This window comes from Lathyrus oleraceus, chromosome 5 (assembly GCF_024323335.1).
Source record: "Lathyrus oleraceus cultivar Zhongwan6 chromosome 5, CAAS_Psat_ZW6_1.0, whole genome shotgun sequence".
NCBI classification, from domain to species: Eukaryota; Viridiplantae; Streptophyta; class Magnoliopsida; order Fabales; family Fabaceae; genus Lathyrus; species Lathyrus oleraceus.
In genome coordinates, this window is record NC_066583.1 from 538,072,132 (window position 1) to 538,096,998 (window position 24,867).

At 38.1% G+C, this 24,867-nt stretch overlaps 2 protein-coding genes across 2 annotated transcripts; both read left to right on the forward strand.

Moving 5' to 3' along the window:
- The first annotated feature begins 9,873 nt into the window (after nt 1-9,873).
- On the forward strand, nt 9,874-10,869 carry LOC127086196 (protein DOG1-like 4). The gene is made up of 2 exons (XM_051026908.1): nt 9,874-10,424; nt 10,496-10,869. The coding sequence occupies exons 1-2, from the start codon at nt 10,032-10,034 to the stop codon at nt 10,766-10,768; spliced, it is 666 nt and encodes a 221-aa protein (XP_050882865.1). The 5' UTR covers nt 9,874-10,031; the 3' UTR covers nt 10,769-10,869.
- Nucleotides 10,870-14,934: 4,065 nt separating this feature from the next.
- LOC127083106 (serine/threonine-protein phosphatase 7 long form homolog) lies at nt 14,935-17,387 on the forward strand. The gene is made up of 3 exons (XM_051023345.1): nt 14,935-15,948; nt 16,030-16,120; nt 16,208-17,387. The coding sequence occupies exons 1-3, from the start codon at nt 15,164-15,166 to the stop codon at nt 17,321-17,323; spliced, it is 1,992 nt and encodes a 663-aa protein (XP_050879302.1). The 5' UTR covers nt 14,935-15,163; the 3' UTR covers nt 17,324-17,387.
- Nucleotides 17,388-24,867: the final 7,480 nt, after the last annotated feature.

Sequence of the window (24,867 nt, forward strand, 5' to 3'; positions counted from 1 at the left end):
CCAGAGTGAGTACGGATCTGCAATTCGTTACGTGAGTGTGTGTAAGAAAGCATAGCTTGTTTGAAAGACGACAGGAAAAATAAAGAGCGCAACATTTGAATGCGAAAATGTCCATTGATTTATTGAATATGAAAATATGCTTATGAAATGACAAAACCCTTAACAAATTAGCTATTGTGCCCCGGGTATAGACACAATGCTTTAAGAAGTTCAATTAGAATTTGCAATGCTAAATAGACAATGACAATTACTCCTGACTAAAGGAGATCGGGATAGTGTCTTCAGCCTTCCAATTATTGAGTCCGTCGCCAATTGTTGGGTAGATCCAACTATCCAGGTCGCAATCGCTGTCAGCATCTTCTACAACATTGATTTGATCTTTGACCGTCTTCTCAGAGTTGAATCCCAGACCAGCTTTGTCAGACTTGTACGGTACGTTGATTAGTTGACCCCAGCCAGTACAGCCACCATCTTCCACTACAGCTTGAGCATCTTTCAGAGAAATCATAGCAGGAGGAGCACGACCAACCTTGGGCATACAGGGAGTTGGCTTAAGGACAGGATCGGGCGGGGAAACCACTTCAAATGACTGAGTTGGAGTCTCGAAGAATTCGCCATCCATTTCGACGTATCTGAAGGTATGCACACTACTGACAATGTATTCTTCTTCCCCACACACAGTGACGATCTTACCCTCTATTGGATACCTTAGCTTTTGATGGAGAGACGAAGCTACAGCACCTGCCTCATGAATCCAAGGGCGCCCCAATAGGCAGGAGTAGGCAGGACGAATGTTCATTACATAAAAGGTAGTGTTGAAAACCTGAGGTCCTATCTTGATAGGGAGAACAACTTCGCCGTGGACAACACTCTTTGCACCATCGTAAGCCCGCACCACAACGTCACTAGGCTTCAGTTCAACGCTCTTGCAGTCAAGTTTCTCGAGCACGGCTTTCGGTAACACATTCAAAGAAGAGCCATTATCGATCAGCACATGGGACAGGGTGATCCCTTTACACTCAATGGAGATATGCAGGGCCTTATTATGATTCTTTCCCGCTGGTGTCAGGTCAGCATTGGAAAAACCTAGGCCGTCGTCAACAGTCAGGTTAGCAACATAGTTTTCGAACTGATCGACGGAGGTCTCTTGAGGTACACGGGCAGTCTTCAGGAATTTTATCAAGGCATTGGCATGAGATTCAGAGGATAACAACAAGGACAACATCGAGATTTTAGACGGAGTATGCCCCAATTGTTCCACTACATCAAAATCGCTCTTACGGATGATTTTCAGCATCTCTTCCATTTCCTGTTTGGCAACATCTTCAGAAGTAACTTCGACCGATGTCTCTGACTGAGAAGGGTTGACTGGTTCTTTTCCTCGGTTTTCGGGAACCGGAGGTGAGATCTCTGGAGAGAAGATCCTTCCGCTTCGAGTAACCTTACTAGTCCCAACAATGTCATTAGGATTAGCAGAACTACCAACTTGCTTTATGCCATGGATGTAAACGTCGCCTCCATAGTTCCACGGAATGGCTTTGCTCGAGGAATATGGTACTGGGCCAGGGGTAGTAATGATCAGGGGAGCTACTCTGGGCTCAGCAATAATCTTCACAGGTATTCTGGGAGCAGTTATCTTCACTGGAATCTTGGACCTCGCAATCACAGATACTTCTTCAATAGGGTTTTCTGCCTTAGAAACCCTTTCAAAGAGGATTGTACGATCGTCCATCAGTCGTTGGATACCATTCTTCAATTTCAAACAGTCTTCGGGCCGGAGTATGCAGAGATTGCAATCTTCAGTACAACCTGGAAATAAACCAGCTTGCAATAAATTCCTCTTTATGATCGGGAGAGGAGATGTTAAGTCCGCTACAGTAGTGATGAGAGAACCGTCATCGAGAGCATTAACAGCTTTGTCATGATTAGGCATAGGAGCGGTGATGACATTAGGGGTCTCCGGAGGCTCGAACTCAATTTCCCCAGCGTCGATCATGTCCTGAATCTTATTCTTCAACAGCCAACAATCGTTTGTATCATGCCCAGGGCTATCGGAGTGATATGCATACCTGGCATTGGGATTATAACGAGGCGAAGCAGTGTTGACATTTGCAGGAGGACCTCTGAGAGCGATTAAATTTACCTTCAGCATGCTTTGCAGTGCTTGTGCTAAAGTCATATTGAGCTTGGTAAACTGCCTTCTTGGTCTGTCTTGTCTTTGCTGGAAGTTTTGAGCTGGCGGGGCTGCGATTGTCACTGCTCCAACGGCATGATCACCATTTTTCCTATTATGATTCTTCTGACCATACACAGCATTCGATTCATTCTTCCCATGATAGGACTTTTTGCTGCTTGTAGAAGTAGCTGCATGTATCTTTCCACTTCGAAGGCCGCTCTCCACCCGTTCACCTGTCAGTATAAGTTCAGTGAAACCTGATGAAGAACTCCCCAGTAGATGGCTGTAGAATGGGCCGGTCAGGGTACCCATGAACAGGTCTACTAATTCTCGGTCAGTCATAGGGGGTTTGACTCTGCCAGCCAAATCTCTCCATTTCTGAGCATACTCTTTGAAGCTTTCTTTAGATCCCATGGCCATGTTTTGCAACTGTAGCCGAGTAGGTGCTAATTCAGAATTGTACTGGTACTGCTTATAGAAAGCCGTTGCTAAATCAGTCCAGGTGCGGATGTCAGAACTCTCGAGCTGATAATACCATTCCAACTGAGTGCCAGACAGACTTTCTTGGAAGAAGTGGATCCACAGTTTTTTATCAGTGGTATGCGGCTGAATCTTTCTCACATAAGCCCTTAAATGCATCTGAGGACAGGATGCACCATCGTACTTAGTGAAAGTGGGGATTTTGAATTTGCGAGGAATGGTCACATCGGAGACCAGACCCAAACTTTCGAAATCCAGACCAGGTGTCTTCTGACTCTCCATGGCTAGCATGCGCTCTTCCAGCAGTCTGTACTTATCATCTCTTGGAGAGTACTGTTCATTTTCATACTCTTCATCTTCATCCTCAGGGTTAGAGAAATCAGGATTCTCCTCCTCTGAATCAATTTCCGCCCCCTCCTCTGGACCATTCGGGATTCCAAATTTGATTCCCGTAGCCTGTCCTTTACGCCTTCTGCCCGGGTTAATGAAGCTCACAGCTTTCTTGTCCTTCTTCTTTTCGGCCAAAAAAGCCTTCAGTTCCTCCTGCCCCTTGGATAAGCTTAGCATCATCTCCTTGAACTGAGCATTCTGAGTCTGGAGATCTTTGACAGTTTGCTCGAGATCCATTTTTCTGTTTGAAGGAAAACCGTGAGAATACTGATCCTTTTAGAGTACCTGTTATGCAATGTCATGTTATGCTATGCAATGTATGAAATGTTTTCAAGGACTTTTGGAATTTAGCTTTGCATAAATCACCAACAAGAGAGAAATGTTTATTGCTACTTTTTTTTTTTTAATCAATGTTCGTTACAAAAGGAATAATAGTAAAATACAATGAAAGCTCAAGTCTCCCAGGGGCGACTTCTTTTTGGGCGAAGATATGCATTGAGTCTTCGTTCCTCGTTAAGCTGACTGGTGAGCTCTAGTACTTTCTTCCTTTCTGTATTGAACTGAGCTTCAAAAGTATCTCTCTCTTCTCTCAACTGGGTCCAGGATCTTTTCAATTCCTCAACATCAGTAGGCATATCTGGGTAAGGAATGATCTGGGAAGTACCTCCTTCGACCTCTGATTCAACAATCAATGGTCCGACTGCAAGATACGGCATGACAAGTTCGCGAGCTCTGGCGCGTACCCATCTAAGATAAGGTTCCATAGGAATAGAATTTTTCTTGCCTAAATTGCTTCTTTTCACCATGCCCCAAGCTCGTACAAACTTTTGACGGAGATTTTGAGGGTCATTGTCATAGTCAAACACTATACCTTGAACAATTATTTCATGCGGACCATCCCTTCGAGCATACCCAAACTGACGTAGGGCTAAGGCAGGATTATAAGTAATACCTCCTCTTATCCCCATGAGGGGTACATTAGGGAATTCTCCACAACGGTCGATGATGATAACATGTTCTCTGAGGTTAGAACACCAACGGATGTCCGAATGGGAGAGTGCCATTATCCTTTGAGACCACTTCAGATTTTGATCATTCTTCAAGATTGATTGAGGAAGGTGCGAAATAAACCACCTAGACAACAAAGGTATGCAACACATGAGAGTCCCTTGCTTCTTCATAGTGCGCGTGTGAAGGGAATGCAAGACATCTCCAAGCAAGGTAGGCACAGGGTTATGAGTGAGGAATATCTTAATAGCATTCATGTCTATGAATTGATCTGGATTAGGGAATAACACCAAACCATAGATTAGCACTGCTAGAACATCTTCAAAAGCATGGACATTCATCACTTTTAGGAATTCTCGGGCCTTACTTATCAGAAATTTGGCAAGTAAACCTTTAATTCCACTTCTTGTTACCCAATTAGTTTCAATGTCGGACTTTGTCATGTGTAAAGCTGCGGCAACTTCTTCGGCTTTTGGCATCTTTTCTAAACCACTGAAAGGCATTTGGTCCAGGATAGGTATCCCAAGCAGCTGGGAGAATTCTTCTAATGTGGGTACCAACTGATAATCTGGGAAAGTGAAGCAATGATGCTTAGGATCGAAGAACTGGAATAGGACTCTTATCATATCTTCTTTGAAACCAGTGGTAACCAGATTGAGGAGATGACCATGTTTCGTGTTGAACTGAGCATGATCTGGGAGTTCTGACACCAAATCCTTGAGTTGAGGAGAGATTGTTACAAGATTGATCCGGATAGTCTTCCTGGAAGCCATAACCTGTTCAAAGAGCAAAGCTAAATTCCTAAGTCCTTGAAATGGTTAGTATGATGATGTTATGATGTTATGATGTTATGATGTTATGCAAGCACAAGCATGTCACACAACAATTATTCCTAGGTTTTAAGGCTTGCATGAGTTCCATAGGTAAGTACCCTCCCCACTGAAGTTTGGTTGGTTCAACCTGTCCTAGAATAGTAACTGGGTTCTAGAAGGATCTCAGATCATCGACCTTTCTTTGGGTCCACTTCAGTGCAACACCAAGTGGTTGACCGAAGCTTTCCTAAAGTCCAATCTCAAAGAGTGTAGCATCGAGTATCAACCAACCTCAGTCGGAACCGAAGTCAGTTATCTCACTACTTTCTAATGGCTAAGATGAGTCAATTAGGGTTCTAAAGGTCTGGTTAATGCTTTGATGACACCACGCGGAAGCCAAATTTTTCCTCAAATAACATGAGGACCATCAGGACAACCAAAGTGTCACATTAACCGTAGCTATCATTTTAACCATTCCAGTATACGCCGGATAGTCGCGATGATCTATTGCTACTTACCTAAGGTACACTAGATCCGGGTGTAGGATCTTTCACTCAAGAATACCCAAGCAATCCCTTAAAAGTAAATCAGACAATTTTAAATAAGTGATCTTATTTTTTAAGGTAACCTCTCTTTTTAAGTTTCCCCAGCAGAGTCGCCAGTTCTGTCATACGGTGAACTGACTTAGTATGTTTTTAATCGCAATGTCGCGGTTAGCAAGAGTCGCCACCGACTTTTCTTTTATCCCATAAGGAAAGGTGGAAAAGAACAGGAAAGACCTTAATTTTAAATTCTTAGGTTCGGGAGGTACTTTATACGAAGGGAAGGTGTTAGGCACCCTTCGTATCCATGGTTATCCATGGGCTCTTAATTGCTCAATCATTTATGTTTTCTTTGTTTGAAAAAAAGGTGGTTGAGAAATGTATGAAAAATGTTTTGAAAATGAGAATTTAACTTTGTAATGATTCTTGCATGAATGTATACAAAGTGGTTATCTCGTTTAATTTAGAAAATGGTTTAGAAAAATATAACTTGGCAATGATCCTAGTACGGATGTATGCTAAGTGGTGATTTTCTAAAAAAGGATGTTTGAAAGGTGTAAGGTGGGAAAAGTATTTTTTATTATGAATGAGCAATTAAGGTTGTACCTGTCCGAGGTCTTTCCGGGCATTTCCCATCCTTATGAGGGTAAAACTGTCCTTACTATTGAGAAGCAAGTAGTTTATCCTTGGGATGTAGAAGGGTCATCGTAGGGTCATCGATTGGTCATTGAAGGCAACAGTTGTGAGGATACCTTAACATTCGAAGGGACTATCATCATTTAACCGTAGGCTACGCCGAAGGGTCATCGAGGGACAAAATCGTATTTTTGAAGGCAACATCCGAGGGACCATGATTTATTTTATGATGATTTAATCGCAGGGCCATTGCTAAGGGTATCCCCACATTCGCGGGACATGACCGTTATACCGTAGTACCGTAAGGCAGCAAAAAGAGGTCCAAGATCACTTATTTAAAGGTCATGTTTTAAAGTTAAGTAGGTAATTAGGGTGAGCCTCCACATTAAAATCAATACATTAAAATTACATTAAAATTAATTATTAAAATTAACACATTAAAATTAATTATTAAAATTAACACATTAAAATTAATTAGGCAATTTAGGGTGAGCCTTCACAAGGGTATCCCACAAATAAAGTGGAAGACCTAACGGCAATCTTTTCCTGGGACATGTGAACCTTGGCAAAATTCAGCAAACGGGTTAGAATACCAAATCGGGGTGTAATCGAAGATTACACCGCAAAAGAAAATACAGCAGCATGAATGTCAGGCAAAACAGTGCATAATTAACATAGAATAGATCAGATACGCATAGGACATAACAAACAAAATATTAGCGACTGTCCCGTTCGCCTCTGCCTCGCCTAGCGAGGGCCTAGCGAATACTCGCTACATGCTCGCTTAGCGATGTGCTAGCGAGCGGCTGCGGGTTTTGAATTTCAGAACAGTATGACTTCAACCTGCGGCATGGCTTATGGCATCCAACACATAATTATACGGTTCAGCATTCACAATATTCAGGCACACTTAAATTCACATGCAAAACCTCAAATATGTTTATGAATTCAATTATAATATCACATGCAAGTTAAGAACATAAAGCGGTATCACATGCAAATTAAGAAAATAAAGCGATAATAGTAATGCAAACCTGTTTGCAATCGAATTGCAACCTTGAATTGGCGAGCCGGATTGAGTTGGGCGGTGGTAGCTTCGGAGCGGAGGAGCGGCTTTCAGGGTTTCTAAAGTAGCCTCCAGGGTTTTTGTGCCAGGGTTTTCGTCTGTCTCCCTCTGTTTTTTCGTCCTCTTTTCATTACTGAAGTGCTGGTATTTATAATGCCTTTTTCCATGACCTAATGGGCTCAGAACGAAGCCCGAAATTTTTTGTTGTCTGTCAGCTTCGCTAGGCGAGCTGGTAGCGAACGTTTGCTTCGCTAGGCGAGCTGGTAGCGAACGTTCGCTAGGCGAGCTGGTAGCGAACAGGCTAGTTTGGGCCATTTTCTGGATTGGGCCATTCGTGAGCTGGGCCTTCGTTCCTTTGAGATCAGTGCCTTGTGGAACAAGTCGGAGGGTCTTGGAAAATGTCTTGAAATATTAATGGGCAAATTTTGGGGTATGACAGCTTTACTCTTCAAAGTGGAATTTAAAAATAGCATATGATTTAGTTTATTGGGTATTTTTGAACTAAGTTATGGAGCCAATGAAATTTCATGAAAGATGGAGAGATTGGATAAATGTATATCTAAGCAATTGTAATCTTTTGGTTCTTATGAATGGAAGACCGACCCTAATCAAGAAGTGATCCAAGCTCATGAATAGCATGATTTAATAAGTAAATGCTAATATTTTATGATGTCATGGTTTTAATGATGACAACATCTAAAATAGTAACAACATTTGATGTGGTTTTGATCATAACAACACTTAAAGAAAAGAAACTACTAAAGTTATAACAAGCGGTCAAAATGCACAAGGTGATTGATCAAGATCAAATTATTCCTTCAAATAAATCTTAAGTGAAGAATTAGAGTTTATGGTCACCGGTGATTCAAAACATCTCAAATGATGGTAACTAATAAGGATATATCTCAAGCCTTGTCTAGAAGACTCAAGACTCTTGTGTGAAATGATGTCAAAGATAATGCAAAAACTTGAAACTTCAGAGTATGAAAGAGATAAAGTGTGAAAGCTCACGTGATTGAGTACGTCTAATTGATCTATGCATTGTTAAAACAAAAGGGATTTTTTGTAAGTATTATGGCTAAATCATATGCACACAAAAACCTTGAAAAACCTCTCAATTTTTATTAAAACAACCAGAAAATGTTTTTGGAGCCTAGTTAGTTGAATTAGGAACTGTTAAATTGATTATGACAATTTTTTGAAATGTCTAATCGATTAGAATATATGTCTAGTCGGTTGGATGAACCCTAATCAATTAGGTGAAGCTTAATCGAGTCCATAATCGATTATAACGGTCTCTTAATGATTGGTAACAACTCTATATCTAAATCTTTCAATTCGGCCATCAATAATTGATTGTTGCAAGTGTCTAATCGATTAGGTCCTTTATTTTCCCCATTCATTGTTTCTAAAATTACATCATTTCTTGACCTATAAATAGTGAACCTCTCTAAAATTTTAAAACATCTAGAAAACATGAAAAACTCACTCTTCCTTTCTCTAAAAACCTCTCTATCTCATTTCTTTTTCTCTCACATTTTTATCCATATTACTTTGAGAGTGTTCTTAAGTTTAGTGAGGAATTTGTTCTGGTGAGAGATTTATTGTAAATATACCACGAGTGATTTTTCTTTTGAGTAAAACATTATTTCTTAGGAAGTGATCATTTTGGTTTAGAGCTAAAATAATATAGAAACTCTATGTTTGGTTTGAGGATTAGAATAAGTTTTTGTTTGGTTAGTGAGCTCTACCATTGAAGAAAATCTCTTTTTTGGATTCGTGAAGAAAAGAATTAAATACTCTCAAGATCAATTCATGAAAAGAAGAGAAAATCATTTCTTTAAAATCAAACCTCTATAAATCTCTTGTATTATCTCTATTTCTTTAACTCTTTTATTTTTCGTTTAATTTCTTTTTCTTAAATTTTCACTGTATATTAAAATGTTTTTAATAAAATGTTTTTGTTGAGAGATATAGTAGAGATAAGGGGTCATTAGTTATGGTGGAGAAACATCAAATCTTTGGATTGAGAAATGTGAGGGATCAGGGAGAATTATTTTTCGTGATAGATTAGATCAAAGGTTTACCTCAATCTGGTCTTAAAAAGCAATAATGTCAAATAGCTATACAAAGTAATGTTTCACTATTTCTTTGAATATTATTACAAAATTATGAAGTTCTGAAACGTCATTTGATACGTATCAGACACATTTTTTAAATGTTTAAAAAAAATATATATTTAATTAACGCGGACACGAATACGATACTTTATTTTAAATAAAGGACACGATCCAATTAAAATATTATAATCATTCTAAATTATTTTAAATAAAAGATACGATCCAATTAAAATATTATAATCATTCTAAATTATTATAAATTTAATAAGATCTCTTAATCTCCACCCATATTTGTAATTAATATATATATATATATATATATATATATATATATATATATATATATATATATATATATAATATAGAATTATATTTTTTTAAATGTAAGCGTTTTTTTTTGTCATTTTAATTAAATAACATTCCTCTTTTACTCTTTCTATCCTTATTTTTAAAAAAAATAATTTTATAGTAAATACTATATTAAATATATTATATTTTTTACTTTTTTTTTTTAACATACACTTATTTCTTTTTCTCTCTCCCATTTTCTTTTTTCTTGTTGACAACCAAAAAGAAAATGCATGCAACCCCTGAACTTTCAAGCTGAGCGAGCACTACACGTAAGATACCCACGCGTCTTCACCCCCCAAACACTCACTCCCCTTCTGTACCCCACCACCACTTCACTCTCCACCGCTTCAAAAATAACATCATCTTCACCAAACCCCTCTTTTCAACTCCAACACAACCATTTCTCACTACACCCCCCAAAAACCCAAACACCCCCCACCCTCCAAAACAATGACAACAACCACCTTCGCCCAATTCTACGACTCATGGTACGACCAATTCAACCGCTTAATCCACCAACTCACCACACCAAACCAAACCGACACAGAGGAACTAATCCGCAAGGTCATGTCCCACCATGAAGACTACTTCAACACAAAATCAATGGCGGCTGAGAAAGATCCTCTCCACGTTTTAGCATCTCCTTGGGCTACCGCACTTGAACGATCCCTTCATTGGATCGCAGGGTGGAGACCCACCACAGCTTTTCACCTCATCTACACTGAATCATCTCTTCTCTTTGAGTCTCACATTATCGATATCCTTCGTGGCCTTAGGACCGGTGACCTCGGCGATCTCTCCCCGACTCAGTTCCGTCGTCTTAGCGACTTGCAATGTGACACCGTAAGTAAAAATTTCCGTCGTGTTAGATTTATTTATTATTATATTTATTGTCATTTGTTGGAAAATGAAAGGTGAAGGAAGAGAATGCAATAACGGAGGAGTTATCAAAATGGCAAGACAGTGCGAGCGATATGATGGGTTCCGAGGCTGAAATCAATGACAAGATCCAACGGCTGGTGAGCATTATAAAGAAAGCGGATGATCTACGGCTGAAAACGTTGCGGAGTGTGGTGGATTTTCTGTCGCCGCAGCAGGCTATCGAGTTCTTGATTGCCTCAGCTGAGTTGCTGGTTGGGATACGCGGTTGGGGATTGAATCACGACCGTTCACTTCCTAGGATATGATGAACTTTGTTGTCAACCACTATTATTGTTACTTGTCGCTATTTTTCTTTACTATTATCACTTTAGAACTAAATTAAGTATTTTGAATTATTATTTTTCAACCGAGTCCAGGGTATGGTATAGGATATTTAAGGATTAAAATAAAATAAATTCATTTATTAGAAAAGACGTCAAACTTATTTAAGTCAGTTGGTTTATATTTTTAAGCCATATTTAATTTATATTTTTTACTTTTGTTTTCATTTTTTTAAAATATAATTAAACAAGTCAAAAATTTGATAAGAAAACCAAAGATTACTTTTTAATTTTTATGGTTTTCAAAGTACAGTAGCATTTATAATTTGTTTTTCTTTTTAAAGCTAAAAGCCAAAAGTAATTGTAAATATATTTTTTATCACCATAACATAACGTGTCTGCTAAAAAAAGCTTGTGTAGCATGCACGATGACACTTTGCAATTTGCACATGCATGCTTTTTTAACACAGCTACTAGTTCATCTTGAATTTTTTTTTTAAATATCCAGAATTTTAAAAAAAATTTCAAAATTAACCCATTTTTCAAAAAAATTACATAAATGGGCAAAATTTGCCCTAATTGTGTACATAGGCGCCACCCTAGTTGGCGCCTACCCTTAATGGGTAGGGCAAGTCGCCACTAGGGGTGGCGCCTATGCCCAATCCCTTTTTTTTTTTTTTTTTTTTTTTTTTTTAAATGTTTTATTAATTTTTTTTTTAATTTTTTTTTTTTAAATATTAGATATTTGATAAATATATATTTTTTATAAATTATATTAATTTATATTAACACTTATATATAAATAAAATTATTACAAGATATATATATATATATTAATTTATATATATATTAATTATATATATATATATATATATTAATTTAATTTATAAACAATTAATATTATACACATTTAATTAATATATATAAATATTTATTTACAAGATATATATATATATATATATATATATATATATATATATATATATATATATTAATTTATATATATATTAATTTATATATATATTAATTTAATTTATAAGTAAATAATATTATTTATAAATTTTTGGGAGAATTAGGGTTAGGTAGACTGGTGTACAACCCAGATCTTTTCCTATAAATAAAGTGTTATTTCCTTGCATTTTCTTCAACACTGTTTCCTACCACCTTCTGTATCAAGTTGAGTTCATGGCATCCCCAAGACCGTCGTCATGGCAGCGAACATCATCAAGGCGCCCGGATCCTGAACCAGTAATCTTAAAAAGGGATGGGCATGTTATTTTCTCGCCTTTGAAACCCCCAATGGAGATGAAATTTTGGAACATCCGTTCGTTGGACCAACTAAAAAGGTCCTTGATGTCTTGGTTAGAGGGAGATTACCAACCTGGTGAAGTCATCAGAAGGATTCAGAGGCTTAGAACAAGGTTCTCATTTGAAACTGGAGAAACGATACGCTGGTGGGTTGAAGTTGAAAGCGACATTGATTGCATCCAAATGATGCATGGATCAGACGACATAGTGTTAACTGTTGTAATTTCTTAGATTTTAATGGTTGTTTGTCATGTTGTTGTTGTATTTGTTATTGTTCTAATACTTGTTCTTGTTTTAGTACTTGTTTTTGTTCCAGTATTTGTTTTTGTTTTAGTAATTGGTGTTGTAATGTTAGATGTTTGTGTTTGTTGTTCAAGTGTCATCTTCTATTTGGAATAAAAAGTAAACTTTAATTTAAAATGATTTTGGTACACAGATTTATGAAAGTGAAAACTAAGTTGTGGAACTAGATCCACGATATGGACATTTGTTCTTATTATGCCCTAGTTGTCTACATATGCTACACTTCCTCTGCATTTTCTCTGCGACGTCCATTTCAGTTCTAATGCGCCTGCTATTTGGGCGACCACTTTTATTCCGCCGCATCGATTCGTTGTGCCAAACAATTTCCCCGTCATACTCTGGCCAATACGCCTCCAATGCTACCACCGGAAAGGGATTGTCGTATACATTGAGCAATGTTGCAACTTTGTAGATTGGAGACACTAGCGATAATGCATCGAAGTGGCTGTGTGAACACGCTGCAATGACATGGGAACAAGGCATACGATACGCCTGAAATTGACCACAGTCGCACCAACGGTCTGGTATTAGGACCCTATACTCTTGTCTGGGCAGCCCTTGGTTGTGGTCAATTGTTTCCTTGACACTGAAAGTGTGGCCATGGCGGTCGAACTCCGTAACCCGATGGCTGCTGGCTTTGGCGGATTCCTGCCTCATAAACTTCATGCAGGCTTCACTATAAACCTGACTCGTCTGCAACACTTCATTCCAGCGCCTGCCCCTTGTTACGAACAACGTTGCCATCCGAAAATAGGTCGCACTCACCAATGCGGTTACCGGGAGGTTACGTATGCCCTTAAACACGCCGTTCATTGATTCCACAAGATTTGTTGTCATGTGGCCCCACCTCACCCCATCGTCGTACGATCTAGTCCACTTCGCTCTGTCGATATTATCAATCCACCTCCCTGCATCAGAATTTGCCAACACTATTTCCCGGCGATAGTATTGGAATCCAGGCTGGTTTAATGCGTACCCCGCGTTTATCAAATGTTGCTTCAAAAAGTTATCCTTGAACTCCCGCATAAAATTTTGTGCAATATGCCTGATGCAGTAGACATGGGTAGACGGGGGGTCATGCCAGCCATTTGCTGGATTATTGTATGCACTGTCTATTGAGGCGTGCCTGTCAGAAATAACGCAGATGCCAGCTTGTGGAGTCACGTGCGTTCGAAGATTCTTAAGGAAGAAACTCCAACCAGCTGCCGTTTCTCCTTCCACCAATGCAAAGGCTATTGGGAAAATATTTGAATTGCCATCTTGTGCGATAAGAGAAGTCAGCTCCTCTATTTAGACAAAACCGAGTGCATTCGGTGTTTCTAAATAGGAAGCCAGACTTATCACATTCATAAGTCTCACCGTTGACGTGAGCTTTGACTTTGTATTGTGAAGAAGATGACATGTTTTGTGAAGACATTGTGAAGGTTTTGTGAAGGTTTTGTGAAGGTTTTGTGAAGGTTTTGTGAAGGTTTTGTGAGGGTTTTGTGAAGGTTTTGTGAAGATATTTTCAAGGTTTTGTGAAGATTGCTGTGAAGATATTGTGAATACCTTTGCGAAAATGTGTGTGAATATTTATACTGCAAGAATCTTACTGAAGATTGCTGTGAAGATATGTGTGTGAAGATTGCTGTGAAGATATTGTGAATACCTCAGAGATTCCCACGCATGCCTTACACGTGTCACACCCTTGAATGCAACACTCCCACCTAGTCTGTACTAATGCATTCCAACCTATCCACCTAGCCTGAACATAGTCTCAGAGATTCCCATGCATGCCTGTTCCCCATCAAGTCTTCACCACCAAGTCTCAGAGATTCCCACGCATGCCTTACACGTGTCACACCCTTGAATGCAACACTCCCACCTAGTCTGTACTAATGCATTCCAACCTATCCACCTAGCCTGAACATAGTCTCAGAGATTCCCATGCATGCCTGTTCCCCACCAAGTCTTCCCCAAGACAAGACAACTCCCACCTAGTCTGCACCTAAGCATGCCAACACTGCCACGTAGTCTGCACCTATTCTGCAAGATTCCCACGCATGCCTCACACTTGTCACGTTTCTGCGTCATCAGATTCCACCAAGTCTTCCCCAAGACAAGACAACTCCCACCTAGTCTGCACCTATGCATGCCAACACTGCCACGTAGTCTGCACCTATTCTGCAAGATTCCCACGCATGCCTCACACTTGTCACGTTTCTGCGTCATCAGATTCCACCAAGTCTTCCCCAAGACAAGACAACTCTCACCTAGTCTGCACCTATGCATGCCAACACTGCCACGTAGTCTGCACCTATTCTGCAAGATTCCCACGCATGCCTCACACTTGTCACGTTTCTGCATCATCAGATTCCACCAAGTCTTCCCCAAGACAAGACAACTCCCACCTAGTCTGCACATATGCATGCCAACACTGCCACGTAGTCTGCACCTATTCTGCAAGATTCCCACGCATGCCTCACACTTGTCACGTTTCTGCATCATCAGATTCCACCAATGCATGTCAACACTACCACGCATGCCTTACACTTGTCACATTTTTGCATATTCAGTTTACTTGAAAAAGAGTATAAATAGAGGGTCATTCTTGCAAGTTTTCATCTACCACTAACACTTTTATTCAGAGAACTCAGGCGAAACTTCTCATCCACCAAGCTTCTTCCTACATTGCAGTCATGTCGCTTCTTACCATGGGCCAAGAACACAGAGGAACTAGGGCAAACATTGCCTCATTCGTAAGTTTTTCTTGAACATTGCCTCTTTCGTATGTTTGTAGTTAGTTTTTTAAAAGTCCAATATAATAATTTTTTATATTGTTTGTTTTTAAAGGATCCCAAGAAATTTCGTCAACGTTCACACCCAATGCCTTATCCAGACCCATGGTGCGTACCTTACATAGAGCGTGCGGGTTTCGGTCATGTAATGCATGTCGTAAATGCCACCATTGATGCCAAATTCATTTTGGCTCTGTGTGAACGTTGGAGACCTGAGACACACACCTTTCACCTACCAACTGGTGAATGTACCGTCACATTAGAGGACGTGTACATGCTTTTAGGTCTTAGAATAGATGGTAAGCCTGTCACCGGAAATGTTCAACAGCCTAACCAAATATGTGTTGAAATGTTGGGGGTAGATCTGGTCGAGGGTGAGGGGTCTGCCAAAGCAAGGGGTCAGGGTATTAAATTATCTAGCCTACAATTGTACCACGACTCCATAACTTTGACTGAGGAATCCTCCGAACAAGAAAAAGTCATAAAAACCCGGGTTTACATTATGCTATTGTTTGGGAACTTGCTATTTCCCGAAGGGACGGGAAATAGCATAAATTTTATGTACTTGAGTTTGCTCGGGGACATTGATAGAATAAGCACATATAGTTGGGGTTCTGCAGTATTAGCATTCCTATATAGCTCTTTGTGTAAAAATGCACAAAATGAGCACTGTACATTTTCTGGATGTTCTTTTTTGCTTCAAACATGGGGGTGGTGGAGATTGCCGAGGCTAGCCCCAGAAAATCCTAATGACTACTCCTTCCCCTACGCAACTAGGTAAATTTATGATCTTATTTCATTTTGTATATTTATTCTATAAATATTTGTAACTAATATTATTTATCTTTTTTTGTTTAGGTTCATTACAACCGGACTGGATTACAGTCTTACCCCCAAAAATAAAATTATATTTTATCGTCAACTGTTGGATCGTCTCCGAGCACAGGATGTATTACCACTAAATCACTCAACTTCTAACTGATTTATTAATGTCATGCATTATCGATAAATAACATATTTACTTTTTTCTTTGCAGTTTATTTGGAGGCCATATTTGGGATTGGAACATCAACCAAACCCCGAAGATGCAGCTGTTTGGACAGCAAAAACGGCCATAATGCGGTTCACCACTGTGGAGATGCACCAAAGTGACCGTGTCAAGCTTCAATTCGGAATGCATCAAGACATCCCAGGCCCCCCAATGTCCATGGAACCTTGGCATCTAAAAAAAGTCAGCCACCAGTGGTATGCCCAAAATTGGAAGGAATTTGCTAAGGAGTTTCGAAAAATGTGGAAAGACCGTGCCCACTATGTTCTACAATTTCCGGTGGCGCCCAACGAAATGAAGCCGACAAGGGAATATGTGGAATGGTATAGAGCAAATACCAATCCAGAAATGATTGTGTCTGACCCGTTCTATTTGGACGATCCCCGGATGCAACAGCCATATTTCCAACAACAACAACCACCACAGTATTCCCAACAACAACAACCACCACCTTATTACCAACAACAACCACCACAACCATTTTACCAACAACAACCACCACCACCTTATTACCAACAACAACCACCACCACCATATTACCAACAACAACAACCACAACACATGTCCACCCCCCAACCAAATCAACAATACATACCACAAACTCAATCCCAATACCATGAAGACTACCAACAACAAACTCAACATTCCCACCACCATCAACAGTCCCAACACCTACCACAATATCAATCCCCCTACTTCCACCAATCCCAACAATTCCAACACGGCAATTTCCCAAGCTCTTCCAGTCCTCCACCTAGCCCCGACACGGGTATACAAGAGGACTACCAACAGGACTACTACACACCACAACAAACATTGCACTTTGGCCAACCCGATTCAACCCTAAACTACCAAAGACCACAATTCGAGGGCGCACCCAGCAGTAGTCAGTTTGTCCCACCGAGACAAAGCTTCGAGGGCGCAGAGGGGACCCGTCTTTCCTACAGCACTGAAGGGACTTCGACCGAACCACAACGGCAAGCGGCAAGGGGGCGCGTTAGGGCAAGGGGTGGTAATAGGGAAGCACCACCACCACGTGAACCGTCTAGGCGAGTAACTAGACCTCCCCCGTGCGGATCGTACAAGGGACCGCATCATATGTGATTAATCATATCTTTGTAATATTTGCCTTGTTTATTATTTAAATAAAAATATTTTCTGTTTATTATCTTTATATCTTTATCTTTATCTTTAAAAATATTGTCTATCATATCTTTATACATATATAAATTAATTTTTTTTCCAAAAATTTACAAATAATATTAATTACTTATAAATTATATTAATATATATATATATAAATTAATATATATATATATATATATATATAAATAAAAAAATTTAGACAAAATATATGTGTGAACATAAATTAATATACTTAATAAAAAACATAAATTTATAAATAAAAAAAAATTAAAAAAAAAAAAAAAACAATAAAAAAAACATTAAAAAAAAAAAAAAAAAAATGGATTTGGGCATAGGCGCCACCCCTAGTGGCGACTTGCCCTCCCCATTAAGGGTAGGCGCCAACTAGGGTGGCGCCTAAGGGTAAAAAATGGCCAATTTTGGCCATTTGTGTAATTATTTTGAAAAATTGGATATTTTTGAAATTTTTTTGAAATTTTTGGATATTTAAAAAAAAAATTCGTTCATCTTCTTCTATATCATACACATAAAAACAATAAGAAAATCAAATTCTTTTTCTTACCTCGCGAGGGAGAGGAAGAGAGTTACATAAAGACATCAAGACTAATTGTTATAATGTTGGATTTATAAAAGAATTGATTAAATATAATGTTCATTTATAAAATAGTAGGTTTATATATTTAAAGCTTATGAATTGTTATAATGTAGGATTTATAAAAGAATTACCTTAATATCTTAAGGTTTTAGATGGATGGGTATCAAAGTTATGGTCCAGCTTTTTTTATAATCTTCTTAGAACATTGGGCGCTTGTTGCTTTTGGTTTTCTCATACTTTCCAACAAGTGTGAACATTGGGCGCTTGTTTATAATCTTCTTCTTAGAACATTGGGCGCTTATTGCTTTCGGTTTTCTCATCCTTTCCAACAAGCTCATCCTTTCCAACAAGTGTGGGAAGATTGGTGTGTGTAAGTGTGAGTGGATGGATAAAATATTTGATTTATAAGAAAGGAGATTCATATACCTAATATCTTAAGTTTTTTGGTAGATATATGATGTATTTCTCTCTAGTGATCCTGAAGTATTGGGCATCCATTATTGTTTTCGATTTTCTCAGAATTCTCAACAAGTAGTGTTCGGTTGTGTGTTTTGTGATTGACAGTATTTTGTTAAAACAAGTGAAACAACAAGATGTTGTGATAAACTTATGTGACATTGTGGCGTGTTGTGGTGTTACATTCTTATAAGTTTTGTTTTTTAGCGTGAGATTAATGAAGATTCTTTGTTGATTTAATTCACACATTCTGTGGTTCAAAGTGTTTTTTAGAAGCTCAAAAATCGGTTCCAGTTGTGTCTTGTTTCTTAAGAAAGGATGTCAAAACATTTAAGGAAACATTAGCTTAGATTTGATTTGATTATGTAGAAGATTGTGCAACAACCTGATTTGATTTGATCTGCTATTTATTTTAGCCCCGGAACCCATGCTTTTCTAGTGCTATTTAAAGAACGACTCAAAACCTAAGAAGACATTGAAGTTGTGCATGAGATAGTCTTTGTTAGGGTTTAGTTTGTTCATTATTTTTATGAGTCATTCTTGTATCACTTAGATACTTGAATTGGACTGAGTTTTTTAAGTTGTAATTGTGAATCACTCATAAGCTTTTACGCAAGAGTGAATTATGTTTCATTGGAAGTCTGTCTTCTGTTTATTTTTAGAAATTGTTATCACTGTTGTGTGATTGAAGGGAAGTGAGAAGGATCTCATATCTAGGAGAGTCTTATAAAGAAATTCCAAGGGTAGTGATTAAGTGAGAAGTTTGTAAAATCAGAGGTTGTTTAGAACTTCAAACTAATACTGGTTTAGTGGATTTCCTTCCTGGCTTGGATGCCCCTAGATGTAGGTGATGTTGCACCAAACTGAGTTAACAATTGACATATGTTATTTACTTCCTGCTTTTTACTTTAACATTGTAATTGTTTCTAGTGTGACATATCCTGATCCTAGTGTCGTGACATCGTATACGACATCTAGTATCTGCGTATCAGAATTTCAATTGGCATCAGAGTAGGCACCCTGTTCTGTTTTGGGTGAGAGCTATGGAGATATTATCTGGTACTATGGATAAGGAAGGAGGATTTGTCAACATACCACCTATTATGGATGGCAACAACTATGATTACTGGAAGGCATGTATGGTGGTTTTCTAAAATCTATGGATAGTAAAACCTGGAAAGCAATTATCAAAGGTTGGGAACATCCTGTGATGCAAGACAAAGATGGGAAGGACACAACTAATTTGAAGCCTGAAGAGGATTGGTCTAAGGAAGAAGATGAACTTGCTCTTGGAAAATCCAAAGCCTTGAGTGTCTTGTTCAATGAAGTTAACAAAAACATATTCAGGTTAATAAATACTTGTACTGTGGCCAAAGATGCATGGGAGTTCCTCAGAACCACTCATGAAGGTACATCAAAAGTTAAAATATCAAGACTTCAACTTCTCACCACCAAATTTGAGAATCATGTGATGAAAGATGATCAGTGTATTCATGATTTCCACATGAATATCCTTGATATTGTCAATTCATCTAGTGCCTTGAGAGAGAAGATGTTAGAGGAGAAGCTTGTTAGAAAAATCCTCAGGTATTTATCTAAGAAGTTTGACATGAAGGTCAAAGTTATTGAAGAAGCATAAGACATTTGCAACATAAAAGTGGATGAGCTTATTGGGTCACTTCAAACTTTTGAATTGGCTATCAGTGATAGATCTGAAAAGAAGAACAAAAGCATAACTTTTATCTCCAAAACTGATGATGAAGAAGCTCAATGTGACATGGAGACTGATGAAGGAATTTATAATGCTATTGTGCTTCTTGGGAGTAGGGATGGAAATGGATAGGGTATGGGAAGGGTACTTAGTACCCGTCTCCATACTCGCAGTTTGAAAAAAAATCCCCGTACCCGAGCCCATACCCGCGTGGACATCAACATTTGTACCTGTACCCATACCCTATGGGTACCTAAGTACCCGTACACATACTCGTTTACCCGCATTTCTAATGAAAATAATTTATCAATTATAGTTTATCATGTAATTTTACGTTTTTAATATCACTAAAAAATTTAAGGATGTTATTGTAGAGTTAATAAATAAAAACAAATATTTATATGAAAAAGCATACAAGTTTGATAGTGATGTATTTAATAAAATTGATAAATTAACTTGTGCACATGATAATAAAAATAAAAATACATAAGTATATATTGTGCGGGTATAGGGAGGGTTGGATACTAAGGCACTCGTAGCCGCACCCATACCCGCTTATTTTAATGGGTAATTGTCCGTACCCGTGTGTAAGACCCCAATTTTGGCCCTAAGATCCCTCATGGCCCATAACATCTCATATCATGGCCTCAAGGATCATTGCATACCCTAACTTCCCTCCTAGTGGGTGGTTACCTTGTGAGTGTGGTTCTTGATCACCAAGCATGTATTGCATTTGTATGTCATTGCTTTTCATATGTTTACTAACCAAAAGTACAAAAATATTGTCATCTAACCTTGTTGCTTGCAGATGAAGCCAACTAGGTCAAAGCAGTCAAATCAGGCATTGAGCAATAGATGGTGACCATTCTTGAAGAATTTGGACACCATGATCATTCATAAAGAGTTCATATAACTTGTGATATCATTTGGAACCAAGATCCCATGTGAAAGAGGCTTGGAATTCATCAGAACATGGCTCAGTCCACCAAAACCCTAGAAAAGTCAACTGTGGTCAACTGTGGTCAACTGTGCATTTAATCAGGATTTGGAAGGTGTGAGATGGTTAGAAAGACCTCATTCATGTCCATACAAGTCTCATTTGGCATTTCAAAGATCAAGGTTGAAGGATTTGAAGTCAGACAAAAAGTTTCCCAAAATGGAAATGACCTGTAATTCTCACCTGCCCAAAATGGAAAGTTTTTCTCCCCAAAATTACTTCATCATACAAGCTTCAAATCAAATTTTGTCCAACATGAAAGTTGAAGATCTTGTTCTCACCTTTCCAAAAAGTCCAAGAACACTCAATTCCCATGTGTGGTTGACAAGATATGGTCAGATCAATTCCAAAAATGCCTAAATTCAAAGTGGCATAACTTGCACATGGAATGTCCAAATTGGATGGTTCTTCTTTGAGCAAACCACATTTGATATGTACTTTCATAATCCATTATCACATTTTGCCAAAAACCTTCACATAAAAAGGTCATTTTTGAAGTGAACCAATTAAAATGCAAGGGCAAAATGGTCCAAAACTCAAAGTACATGGAATTTTGGCATGGGACCAATTCCAATAGCTTCTAAATGCCAATTATGACTTGTTCAAATTGAAAAATTACTATTCCATTGCTTCTAACTCTCCAAGGGCAAAAATGCCAAATTGCACATATAAGCATATTTCACTAATTATCATTTTTTGGCTTAAGCATGATTATGAGTTGGATTAGGCATTAGTATATAAACTTAATTATAACAGAAACTCACATCAATAATCACTTTTTTCAGATCCAAAACAAAAAACTCTCAAATTCTCTCACTTTTCTCCAATTTTTCACATACACTTTTTCATCAATTCATCAAGAATCTTTGGATCTTTGTGCTTTTTTTTGCAGCATTCATCATCTGCAGGTGCTTGTGTGACTCTGTTTGAAGCAATTGGAAGAGAAAATCGAGCCAATTGCAACTGTCCAAGCTTTGAGCATCAATGGCAATCGGCGAATCTTCATGATCCAAGCATCGTTGAGCTGAAAATTCTTCGTCCTTCACCTTCCTAATCACAATACTCCATCTGTTTGCACGAATTGGATCCAAAAACGCACCGAATCTCCAACTGTCCATCAAGAAGGTTGGAATTCAACCTCTTTAATTCTTGTAATTACTATAGGGATTTGATAGTGCCTTGAATGTAGAGTAGAATGGAGTTTGAATCTTGCATTTTCATGGAGTATTCATGTAGATATTTGGATTTGAAATTTGTGTAGCAAAACTTTTCTTGAGAGGATCTTTATGTATGTTAAATTATAGACGAAACCATAGCCATATTTGTAATCCTGATCGAACAACGGTTCCAACGGTATGCGGTTTGTTTGATTTGGTGAAGAAAAGTTCATCACCGAATCTGCAGTGATGAAGAGCTATGAACGCATTGAAGCTCGCGAAGAACAAGCGAAATTCTGGAATTCCTCCGCGTTTAATCCATTCACTCGCTGGCTAATTCGAATTTGGTGTTTGGCGCCATGATGGACGAGTGAGATGCCGCCACGGCATTAATGAGACATACTGTACCGTTTTGGAGTGGCTAGGCATATGCACGTTACTGCCACTTGCTGTAACATCAAAACAATTCCATTAATTCAATTAATCATTAATTAATTCGTATAACAATTAAATAATTATTCATAATATTACAAAACTTAAAAAATTCATAAAATTCATTTTTAGTCCAAATTAGGTGGGATTTTTTTTGATAGATTCCAATTTTAATCTACTTTATTTTAGGCATAGTAGTGTAAGTTGTGCCTGGTAGAAATTTTAATTGGCATAGAGATGTTCATCATGTGTGCTATTTTCATATGTTTTACCATTTTAATCACCAAATGCTCATACATTATCCAAAATTAATGAAATTTCATGTGATGATTCTTGACACATTCCTGGAAGTTTTGATATATCATTTGTGATTTTTGGACCTCTGGTTTGTTAGATATGATTAATTCTTTTTGAGTGTGACAAAATGTGTCACACTATGATATGCTGAGTTCATGAATTATTTTCCATGCTTCCCCTAGGCCTATGGCCCTGATTTTTTGCATGAGATACAATGTATATGTTAACTTTCAACATGAATTTTTGTGGATTTAATTGATCCATTTTCAATTTGATTGACATTTTTGATTGCTGTTTAGCATTTTTGGGTTGTTTCTTGTGTAACAAACTTCACATGTGTCATTAAATGCCCATCCCTAATCCTATGAATATGAAATTTGGTGGAGTGTTTCCTAACATATTAAACTTCACTTTGGCTTTGGTCCCACTCATTTCTAATTTGATTTCACTGTTTACCATTTGATTGAAGTTAGTGTACATTTTGTGACCTCATTTGGTTGTGTTTTTGCATGCCTTAACATGTTGATTTAATTCCCATAGTTCCTTTTATCCAAATGACATGAAATTTGAGATGTGGCTCATTGAATGCCCTCTGTTTAGGATATAATTTTTGTGGAATTTACTGTGCTGTTTTGATATTTTTTTGATTGAAATCCTTCTGGTTGTCCATATGTGATTCAACATTGCTTACTTTGCCTTAAATTGTGCATAAAATGAAATTAGTGCATAGTTTGGATATGAGACCAATTGGGATCTCTTCTTATTGGAATTATCTTGACATTGATTATGTTTCACTTGCTGTTTACATTTTTTTCGCTCTTTTGGACCCTAGGCTTGTCCTAGTGGTCTTGTTACTTATGTTTGAGCTTGACTTTGACTTTTCAGGTTAAAAAGCTAATGCCTTAAGGAGGTTGATTCATATTTGAGTTGAATTCATTTGACTAACTCTTTGTGTTGTAGGGTGCTTGGTTCTCTTGGACTTGGTGCTATGCACATTATTGTTTGATTGTTGATTGATTCTTATGTTGTTGTTTTGTTTATGTTGGGATGCTGATTATATTTGATTGATTTCAGGTACCCTTAGTTGCTCAGTTCTCTTAAGAACTTGCATTGCTTTGCTTATATAGCATTTGCATTGAGGTATAGCACCTTCTTCTTCATGTAGTCTGGAAGACCTGGCTTGTTATTTAGCCAGGCAACTGTCTGAAGTCCTCCTTAAGAGGCAATGTTTGTGATTGTTTATGTTTGTCCCAAGCAGGTAAAGTCCTTTTAAAGGCAATTGGTGGATATAAGAGATATGTAGCCTATCTCCCACTATTCCGTGAGTCTTCTCCTTGCTCCCATTACATGGTTGTAGCATTGAGATCCAAACCCAAGATCTATCGAGTCTAAAATGTGGAGAGAGTTCCATCTTTCTGAACTCCCACACCTTCTGATATTCAATACTCTCTCTGACCAGAGATAAGAGTGATGAGGCACACCCCTCATATCCTTTAATCTGCTTCACCTTAGCCCCTCAATGGCAAGGTTAAGAGCAACTTGAACCCTATTACAGTTGGCTTTAATGCCTCACCCTTTTGCTTGAGCCTCATTGAATGGTTATAGTGTGTGCTACTTGAATTTATGTGATTGATTACTCGATTCATTTATACATGATTACTTGATTTGCCATTGTGCATTTATCATCTTTGTTTGCCATTAGTGCATGATCATTTCATTTGTCCTTGTGACATTGTTGTTTTCCCATTGAGGACAGTTGTAAGTCCATATTGATTGGCTTTTGTTCCTATGACATGGAAGGGATAGAGTGTAAGACCACTTCATTGGTCACTCATATCCTCTTTGCTCTTTGATTGA